At 35.2% G+C, this 11,200-nt stretch overlaps 1 protein-coding gene across 1 annotated transcript; it reads left to right on the top strand.

The window, feature by feature from the left end:
- Positions 1 to 416: 416 nt before the first annotated feature.
- LOC143533949 (uncharacterized) lies at positions 417 to 4,229 on the top strand. Its single transcript, XM_077028570.1, has 7 exons — positions 417 to 559; positions 2,311 to 2,451; positions 2,601 to 2,693; positions 2,772 to 2,898; positions 2,980 to 3,062; positions 3,694 to 3,774; positions 3,859 to 4,229. Exons 1-7 carry the CDS (start codon positions 461 to 463, stop codon positions 4,156 to 4,158), a joined length of 924 nt encoding a protein of 307 aa, XP_076884685.1. The 5' UTR covers positions 417 to 460; the 3' UTR covers positions 4,159 to 4,229.
- Positions 4,230 to 11,200: the final 6,971 nt, after the last annotated feature.

The raw sequence follows: 11,200 nt of genomic DNA, 5'->3' as shown, positions 1-11,200 counted from the left end.
AGAGCTTCTCATACTAGGTCCGAGGTTGAGGTCGATAACTAAACGAGTTTTGTCTGAGGCTCCGACTCAACTTGTTTCGAGCGCTTTTATCAAGAGCAAGAATATATTTTCTAAAAGAAAAAAAAAAGAAAGTGAAAACCAGTGTATGTTGAAAATTCTTAAATCTTATTTATTTATTTATTTATATATATATTTTTTTGAAAGGCTCTTAAATCTTATTAAGTGGGCAAATTGGGCTCATATTAACACAACTTTACTATGAAACCAAATCCATGAATTAGAAACAAACAAACAAACCATGTTGAGTCTTAGGGCTTTAACAACCATAGCCATTGTTAAATGTAGTTCAAAGTACGACGCCCAATTTGTACACACTAGTACTACCATGGCTGCACCACCCACCGCCGCCACCACTATTATTAGCCTCCAAGAATGGCAAGCCTGGGGCACCGATTCTCCCATGCCCGCACAAGTGGCAGAAATCGTTGAAGAAATGGTTGATCTAGAGAGACAAAGTGATGCCCACATGAAATTTGGAGGCCTTGGTGGTAAACTAAAGGTAATTCAATTTTATTTTTTATTAATGTGTTCTGATTGATTGTGATTTGGGGAATTATTGTATTAATAAGTTTTAAGAATGGCTAACAGGGTAACTGATGAATATGGCCCCATAACTTGTAAATTTTGTTTTTTTATGCTGTGTGATATTTTCGTCTTTAGTAAAAAGTAGGGTTGGTTCTGTTATAGTCCACCTTTTTGAATACTGTTCTCAAGCTGAATACATAAATTTTCTCTTCATTTTTTAAAATCTACAATTAACTATAGATGAAGTAGAAATACATTCAATCAAAAATGACTACATTGTTTGTGTTATAAACTGCAACTAAAAAAAACATTTTCACAACTCAAACATAAAGTTATTTACTATCATCTAAGCACAGTAAGTTAGAATTGATTATGAATTTAGGAGGTGGATACATAGCAAACTATAACGATATAAACTGATATGAAGTTTTCGTAAGTGGACTGAATTTAGGACAGTGGTTTGAACCCAGTTTTATATTATATTTTATATATATAATAAATAAAAACAGAAAATTATGTCGGGTTACTTGGGCATATAATCAGGTAAACGGAACTATGCTGTCGGGTCGGGTAATTAGGCATATTACAAATCCCATACCTGTCCCAAACCCGCAAAAACTTTTAAAAGTAATCCCAAACCCGCTCCATACCCTAATGTGACAGGCTTTTACCTTTCCCAAATGTTTCGGGTTTTCCCATCGGGTTCGGGGTTCATTGCCATCCCAAAGGGCAATGCGTAGACCTATGTGGGGGGTTTTAGGATATGCAAGTTGTTTAGTTTTACTTTTATATGTGTGTTATATTTGCCTTCCTATTTATTTATCTTTTGCTACTCCCGCTTCTGACAAGTTAACTGTTATTTCTTATGTTATGTGCATGTGTTTCTGTTTACCTCATGTTTGTTGTTTATACCCTTGGAGTCGAGGTCTCGCTAGGAGCAGCCTCTCTATCCCTATGGACAGGGGCAAGGTGTGTTTCCATGTAAACCCTCCCCAAACCCTACTCTACGAGTGGGATTTTACTTGGTATGGTTGATTGATTTGTTCGGTTTTCGGTATGGATTCTGTTCAGTTTCAGTTTTGTCATTTGGGCTCGAAATTTTTGGCCCGAAAAAAGGTTGGCCTAAATCATGAATTTGGGCCTAAGTTTTTTTATTAGTTAATAGTTGATTGATGATCATACAATTGGGCTAAAATATTTGGGTTAAACTATATTCTAAACTATTATAAATTACTTAAAATTTAAAATAAAAATAAAAAATCTATAAGCTCGATTGGGTTCGGTTTTTTCGCTTTTAGATACATGCAAATCCGAAACTGAACCAAAAGTTCATTTTTTATGAATACATAAAAACAAACGTCAGTTTTTGTTTCAGTTTCATGCACACCCCTAGACTGATATATATGTTTGGTTAATAGATAAATTGGCAACCAGAAAATGAAATTATTTAAGAGGGTTTGTGAAATGGAAGGAAAAGACTCAATTTTGGTTGAAAGAAGGGGGTAAATATGTAATTTCATTTTACCTGTAGATAATCAGTTTAGTTTTGTTGCTGATGGTATGAAGCTGATTGTTTAAAACTTATTATTTGGCTCAAAATCACTTAAGCCAAATACTAGAATGTAAAAACTGATTATTGTGGCTTCAAGTATCTAAAATCAGTTTCCTAATGCACATCCAAGCACCCCTGTTAGTTAACTAAATATTCTATTAATTACTTTTCAGGGAGACTTGAGGACACAAGAAGAAAAAAAACACAGAGCAAAATATAAAACATTAGATGATTCAGAGCAAAAGCTCCGTTTCTTTTCAGCCCGACAAATCGCGTGTCGTTTACTCGGAAGCCGAGGTTATCTTTGTCAAAAGGTACAATTTTATTATTATTATTATTATTATTATTATTATTGTTATTGTTATTGTTTATTATTATTATTATTATTATTATTATTATAATTTGTATAACTTTACTTAATTATATGGTCATGTCATGAGAAATAATAATCAAACTTTTACAGTGTTGGCTTCCTCATGAAGATTGCATGTGTTCAAGAATCGTACCTTGTAATCTCTGGGACAAGATACAGTTTTGGTTATACATGCATCCAAAGGTATATAAAATGTTGACCAAGTTTGACCTCTAAGCGTCCATGCCACTATCGTTTGATACATATTTGTAAATTTTGCAGGATTTCTTGAGGCAAAACAACACGGGCAAATTATTATGGCAAGTGTTTGGAATTAACGCAGCCAAATTATGCTTATTTGGCATCACCGAACATGAAGAAATCATGTGGAACGCATTTATGCATTCGGGTAAGTCACATTTTCTCTTTTAGAAATATTGTTATGCCGAAAATACGCCTGCAATCATGAAATGTTCTGAAACATTTTCAGGGAGAAACAATGTTTGGTGTCTATATCCAAATAAGAACACATCTACAAAATCAGTAGAGGAAAGCTTTGGTGGACCCCACCAGGTACCTTGTTTTAGTATTACAAAAGTCAAAATTCAAAAGTCAACGAGGTGATAAAAATAAATATATGCATTACATATGCATATACATAACATGCATAACATAAATACGTACATACCCAAACTTGTTGCGAACCGCATCCTCATTAGGGGTGAAAACGAGCCCAGCCGAGCCAGTCGAGCGCAGGCTCGGCTATTTTTATAAAGCTCGAGCTGGCTCGTGAGTTGTTTATTCAAGCTTGGGCTGTGCTTCTTTATTATTTATTAATTTAGTTATATACATTTTTTTATTATATTTATATATTTGGAGAAAAACGTTAAATGTGCCTAAGCACCTTAACGAGCCAAAGCTTGGCTCGAGTAGCTCACAAACAGCTCGGCTCGTTTGAACCCCTAATCCTGAGGATTGGTTCATTAACCCTCGGTTCCAAGCGGTTTGTGAACTGCGTCCAAAGCATCAGTTCGTGAACCATCGGTTTCAAACTGGTTCCTGCTTCAAAAACACAAACTGGTTCCAATCTGGGCTTAATTTCGCTTCCAAACCGGTTACTATGCATTGGCTTGGAACCAGTTCCATTTCAGTTTGGGTTGTAGATTTAGGTCGGTTAACCGGTTTCAATGTGCACTTCTAACAGACGGATGCGGGTGAAACTTTTAACTTTATCTTGATTGATGGTACATGGAGCAATTCGGCTGCAATGTGTAGGCGATTGAAGGTAATAATCTTGACTTCTTGAGGTATTTATATACAACTATGATTTAGTTTCTTTTTCTATTATTTTAAAATAATAATGTTGCAGGAACGTGCAGAGTTAATGTGGGGAGATGATCTACCTTGCATATCACTCGCCACAGGTGCATCTGCAATGCATAAACTTAGGCCACAACCGTCATGGGACCGGACGTGTACAGCTGGCGCTGTTATTGGGCTACTAGATGAGTTGCATCTTGTTTCGCGGTTCAACTCGTTAGGATTGGATAAACAAGCTCAAGTGGTTGAAAACAGTGTTGATGTGCTGTTGGCATCACTCACGAACCGGAGGGTTCGTATGGGTCGGTCCATTACTCGTAGACAAAGGAACCATAATGATTTTTGTTAACATCTAGGCTCACTAACGTTATCGTTTTGTCACTAAGTATGCAACTCTTGCAATGAAAAAGATTAATTAAGAAGTTTAATTCCCAAATTCACAATTTAAAAAGTTGTGAATTTTTTGGCTATTTTGACTATGTTGTTCTTGAGCTCGGCTTGTTTAGCTTAAGAGAGCTTAAGCTTTGCGTACTTTGATCCTTATGTTTTATTAATTGATCTTGGATCTTAAGTAATTTTACACGCTCACTCTTGCCTTGTTAAATACGTATTTCCTATTATTAAATTCTTATGTGCATGCAAATTTGCTGCACCGTGTAGGTGGTATTTGGTTGTGTGAACATAAATTAAAGACACAAGATTGGCACTTTTAGCTTGGCATATTAATGTCTACGAGAGTGGTAACTGAATTACAAAAGTTCGTACCGGGTCAATGGCATAATTTTGTTGACTGAAAAAAAAGCATTAGATATGCGAGTGATGGAACTACCCAAATAGTATCTTTTAAGGGCTAAGATCTTTCATGAAGAATTAACCTGCTAAACTGTGTATCAGAGTTTGGCCAAAAGCCGTATCTCTGTCACTTTTTTAGATAGATAACGGATGGTCACATTGGCTGGACAAAATCCAATCGAGCAACGCAATGTCGCAATCATTAAAGCTACCAAGCCCGCAAGGCTTGCTTGAGATATCCCAACACGAATATATCCGAGTAATGTTTTATGCCCATATTCCATCATCAACACTTTCCATGTAATTCCACTTTTCTCATCTCCAGCCAGGAAATGTGTCACTTAACTGGTTGTTTCCAAGGTCAACTATCCTCAATTTTGACAACTTACAAAGAAGTTGCCACTTTTCCTTCTAACTAATTTTCCAGGAAATGGTTCCGGGTTTTTGAGTTATTTGAAAGATCCAAAACTAACAATTGATTTCCTACTCTCTCTCCTATGCGGTCAGAAATGCGTCCATGCATATCATTGCAAGATAGATCTAAGCGCTTAAGAATCGCCATGGTTCGAAAGGGCACATGAAACACCTTTAAAATGAAAGAGGCCAAACTTAAGAACCTGTGTCAAAGTATTAGAGAGCATACACATAGTTTTTCAAATTTAGGGAGCGTATGTGAAATAGAGTAACCCAGGGTGCATCCGAGTAATTAACTTTTTCATTATATATAGTACATAGTTTTGTAAATATTGTAAAATGGTTGCAGAAATTGAATGTGTTATAGGAACATAATGAAGGGATAAGTGTTTAGTTTGAATTTAGCTATATACAGGAATATATAATAAGAAATAAGTATCTTTTTTCTTTCTTTTTTGAAGGTTTGGAACTTTGGATTAAGGCAGAATATTGCCAAAACCCCAAATTGTTTTTGTCAGTCATTCACCCTCTTCTATGCATTTAAGCAAGCATAGGAGTCAAAGGATGTTAGGCTAGTAGCTTGGTTCATAGCTCACTCGATAAAAGCTCGAACAAAACTAGCTAAAAAACTTGATTTCAAACGACCTGAGTCGAGCCGACTCATTTTTGTAACAGAGCTGAAGCTCGGCTTGCTGGCTCGTTTAACTTTGAGCTCGAGTTGAGACAAGCTGCCTCGTTTAGTTTCGACCTCAAACTCGAACCCACGCTGGCTTGACTTGACGTGACTCGTTTATAACAAGCATAGGAGTCAAAGGATGCTAGCAAAGTAGCAGCTAACACCTATAGAGCCGCTCTATAGGTGGGCCTTTTCTCATACCCTTGTTGTTAATATAGGACCGTCCAAACCGCTCGCCGCTCGTTTGAAAATTGTTTGTAAAATGCTCGCTCGTTTTTTCGCTCGATTTAAACAAGCCGCTATGCTCGATTCGGTTTGTAAACGAGCCAAGCAACGAGCAAAGATCTGCTCGGTTCGGTTCAGCCCGATTATTTTTAATTTAGTTTATATATAATTATATATGAACACACATAAAATATAAGTACACAATTTTTTAAAGCTTTTTAAAATTTTCCTATTTGGTCAATTTTATAGTTTCATTAGTTCGATTCAAGTTTTCAGAATACTAGAAATTTATTTAAATGTTCATTATATCCCACTTCAAACTTATTTCTCCTAAAAATTGAAAAATTCCCAAAATGACCCTTTTTAAGAGAGAGAAACTATAAAATGGCCAAAATATCTTGAAGATTCCCAAAATGGGCCAATTAATTTGAACTCGGGCGATGCATTGGAAAAAAAATCCTTAATTTGAGGGAGCAGGTCAAATATGGGAATACTGTTGATTGACATGGCTAAATTTTTGAAAATATTGAGTGAGCAGGCCAAATATGGGAGTAATGTTGATGGACGTAATCAAATTTTTGAAAATGTTGAGACCATATTTTTTACTTAACTTTTTTACTCAAAAAGCAGTTTTCCCATACGGTTTTTTTATGTTTCTTACCTGATCCGCACAAATTTTCAGAATCTTGGAAAATGCTACTTTTTAATTTCATCTTGGGAGGCGCATTTGAGATACGAGACTTTTATTTTCTTCTTGTAAGTTGGATCCCCGTCCACACCGTCAGGATTTATTTGAAATCCGTCCACATCGAGAAGATTTAAGAAGATTTCGTCCACACCGACAATATTAACTAAGACTAAGTTAAATGGATCTTCTATTTAATTTTAAAATTAAGTTAGGCAAATAAACAAATATAAGTTTTGGTTACTATTACTTGCACTTAGTTAATCAGAACAACTGTCGATGTGGACGGAATCTTCTTAAATCTTGTTGGTGTGGACAGGTTTTAAATAAATCCTGTCGGTTTGGATGAGATTCCAACTAAGAAGAAAATAAAAATCTCGTCTCCTTGGAACAAATTCCTCTCAAGTGCATCTCCTAAGACGAAATTAAAAAAGAACATTTTCCAAGATTTTGAAAATTTGTACGGATCATGTAAAAAACATAACCGCCGGGGAAGAATGCTTTTTGAGAAGAAAAGTTAAGTCAGAAATATGGCCTGCTCCCTCAACATTTTCAAAAATTTGGCCCACCTGCTCCCTCGACATTTTCAAAAATTTGGTATGCTCTCTCATATTAAGGATCTTTTACCAATGCGTCGTCACAATCCAAATTATTTGGAGCATTTTGGGAATCTTCAAGATATTTGGGCCATTTTATAGCTTCTTTATCTTAAAAATGGCCATTTTGGGAATTTCTCCTTAAACATTTACAACATATTACACGTTTGTATAAAAACTACTAATTTGTTACAAAATATATTATTTACAGCATTCAAACTTGTTACTTATTGAAAATTTTAGAATGAAAAAGAAATGAATAATGCTCGAAAATCGCTTGACGCTCGATTGAAAAATGCTCGACGCTCGATTGAAAAATGCTCGATTCGATTTCGGCTCGTTTCGATTTTTGCTCAGTTTAAATTTTAGCCGTTCGATTCGATTGCAAACGAGCCAAACAACAAGCAAGCCTATCTCAAATCCCATCCTTTGTGATTTAAAACCTTTTAAAGTTTGTATCATCGATCACAAGCTTTGTTGTTAAAAGTATTAAATATTAAAAACATATATAAACCCTAAAAGTAGATAGATATTGGAGACATTAGAATTAATTAAAATACTTAATTGTGTTTTTCTTTTTAAATTAGCAAATGCTACTCTTACTCTACTTTACACCAATAATTCTAAACTTAACCGCCGGAATTTGAACTTGCAACCATCCCTTTAAAAGGCGTGCAGTTAGCCCCTGTTAGCATAAATATTAGCATAATTGTGGAGTTTTGATTGATAGACTTAAAAAAGATTAAAAAAGTGAATTCAATAGCATAAAGAGGCTCGCTACCCCATTGTTTATAAAAATTGAATTCTTATTAAATGCATGTTGTTCTAAAATAATTGTTAGCAACAAATATATTGCCCCCCTGACTGTATTCTAAATTAATAGTTTGCAACCAATATTGTTGGCCCTTAATTGTATTCTGGTGAAATTTTTTATTTGTTTTCTTGACAACAACATGTTCTTAATCTTGTCCTATCTTGATAATCTGAAACTAGCTAGAAGCAGCAACTCATATATGCCCCACATACTTTATTTGATCATTTCCATGTTTAAATATCACTTACCTATTTAGAACCTCGTTACAACTTAATTATACAATCTGTCAACCAATTTATTACCTAATAACCTATTATAATAAATACTTTCCTTTGTTTGGGATAGAGCTTAACCTTATTAGCAACCCGCAAATCTTAATTACGTCTATATTGTGTTTTTAAGTCCTAACAATAGAATATGCTATCATAAAGAGCTTTGTAAAAGTGTGACTTTTCCTACATGGTGAGGGCTCGAGTACCGTGGTGAAAAAAAAACGGGTCGATTTAATAGTAGGATTAGGGTATGTAAGTTACCATTTAGGAGAGAAAAAAAAAAGAAAAAAGGTGTTAATTTTGCAATTAAAATTGAGTTAATATATCCATTATTAAGGCAACGGGGGCGTAGCCCCTCCAAATTAGCTGAAAAAAATTAGCCCCTAAAAAAATGTAAGTTTTACTATAGCGATTTCAATGGTTAATGATTCAAAAATAAATATTTTATTATTCAGAATTTACCAAATATTGATAAATAAAAATATAAATAATAATACGAAATCGTAAAAGACATACGTATTTTTATGTGTGATGCATAATATTAATGGCTTATGTTCAGAGGCCAATTTAGAAAATTTTATTTTAGGGGTTAGAATTTCTTTAAGCTAAAAATTTTATAGCTATCTATATAAAAAATTTCAGTTTGAGTCGTCAGGTTGGGTTTGTCACAGCATAAAAAAAACAAATTCAAATTACGTAAACATATAAAAAATGCATCAATTGTCATTGAAAACATAAAATAGATTACAGAAATACACTATCCCTGCATTGCACCCTTCGGGTTTTCATCTTCTGAAACACATTCATTACCTCGTCTAAGTAAACGTTCCAAAGTAAGTTACTTTTAAATACAGCTATCGCTTAAATGCTCAATGTAGAAAAGCACCTTTCAACACTTGTTGTGACGGGTAAAACAAACGCTAACTTCTCTAAACGGTAGACCAATGTACATGATAGGTGTTTCTTTGTTTCAACCATCGATCGTGCAAGACTAGATAACTCATTCAACTCCACAAATCTTGGATCATCTTTTATACTATCAATATAGATCGGGAGTTCAATCTTCAATCTTCTTTTATCATCTTCATCAAAATCATATGGATACATATAAGCTAAGGGGTTGTTTGGTAGCCTCTTAATGGCTCATAACCTTTTAATGGTTAAGAGGTAGCCTTAAGTTTAAATGGTTAAGTGGTAACCATTAACAGGTAACCTCTTAACCATTCAGACTTAATGTTACCTCTTAACCATTAAGACGCTATGAATCATTATGAGATAGTCTCTTAATGACCAATATGAGGCTACCAAACTGCCCCTAATTGTAATATCTTTGGGACAAACCCGCTAAAAGTATTACAAGGACTCAAAAAATTCATTGAATATAAGCAAGTTGGACGTCACCTCATCAAAATGGTTTCCGAACTATAGAATTTGCATATCTAACACGGCGTTGAAACAATTATAGTACTTGTGATAATGACGATATGTGAAGTGTGTCTTTTGCCTCGCCCTTCTTGGGTTTAGGCATACAAAATTTATATTTACCACTTCAAGTTCATGTTTTTCACAAAAACCATTGACTTCCTCAAAAAAGGGTTTAAAACCCTCTAATCACAACATCTTGGGTTGTTTTTTGGTCGTTAAAATTTCACAGGGGGTCGGTTTTAAAAATTCATGAGGGCGAGTATCAAATTCTCTGAGGTGGGTCAGAATTTAATTGTATAAATAGTATAAAAAGATAAATTTCAAGGGGTACAGTTTTACATCCCCAAATTTTGGTCCAAATTTGACAAGTTAATAAAGATGAAGGACCAAAAATATTCTCAAGACAAGTAATGGAAAAAAATGAGATAAGAAAAATAAGGCATCTAATGTTAAGGAGATAAGAAAATCCACCCCACATGGAAAGAAAGAAGAAAGTGGAAGCATTCCACATGGATATAAATAGGAAAGAGAACTTTCGCCCCACACCGGAATTTTATAAAACTTTGAAACTCTTTAAAAGAAAGAAAGTTTCCATAGTAATATTCTTATGTGGCTAACCACTCTAAGTAGTCCTAGTAGAGGGTGAGAAGCACCCAATGCGCACGAGCATGGGCACGGGCTTCGGCCACTAGGGGTAATGTGGCGTTTTAAGGGCGTACTTTGCACTTCGCACGCTCGCATCGCCACTTAAGAGCCGCCTTTAGTATTTTTGGAAAAGATAAAGGACCAAAAGTGAAAATATGGAAACTTGATCCTTTAAGCTACATGAACGGATTAGATGCGAACGGATCAGGATACGGCCCTTCGCTCTACGTGAAGGAGTTGGAATAAAACTAGGGTTTGAATGGCTTTGCGTTACGCGAAGACACAATTAAAGATACTTTGCGCTACACGAAGTAACTCTTATGCATGCGTGACACATGTGGACACATGGCACCACGTCAAGCCACGTGGCAACCCGTTAGATGACTCAGCAAAATGAATGGCGGTTCACGCTACGCGAATGAGCATTGCATTTATCCTTGGCGCTATGCGAAGTGACACAAAATCTGCTATAAATAGGAAGGTTCATGGCACTTCCCATCTCACGCCAAAAACGTATTTCACAGACACGTTTACCTTGGGAAGCATGCCGAGTATCGAAGTACGTGCCAGGCTCCGAAGTTCTGACGATTTAAGCTCTAGAACTCGATAGAAAGTAGAAGTGCTGCTCGATCAGTCTTAGGCGTCTAACTCCGAATACTCGTATGAGGTAGAGGTTCCACTTAAGTGTTGTTTTATCATTATTATAATGGCTTAGACCATAATCGGGAGTATAGCCCGAACTTTGATCACAGTTAAGCATAATTTAGCTTTTCATAAGCAAAGGTTATAGTCTAATTATTGTTTTTTCATAATTAAGAAACATAAACCTTTACATACATAGGGTATA

Source organism: Bidens hawaiensis, unplaced genomic scaffold (genome assembly GCF_021521415.1).
Source record: "Bidens hawaiensis isolate Kalapana, Puna unplaced genomic scaffold, B.hawaiensis_p1.1 tig00009958_1, whole genome shotgun sequence".
Classification (NCBI taxonomy): domain Eukaryota; kingdom Viridiplantae; phylum Streptophyta; class Magnoliopsida; order Asterales; family Asteraceae; genus Bidens; species Bidens hawaiensis.
This window is presented reverse-complemented; position numbering and strand designations above follow the sequence as displayed.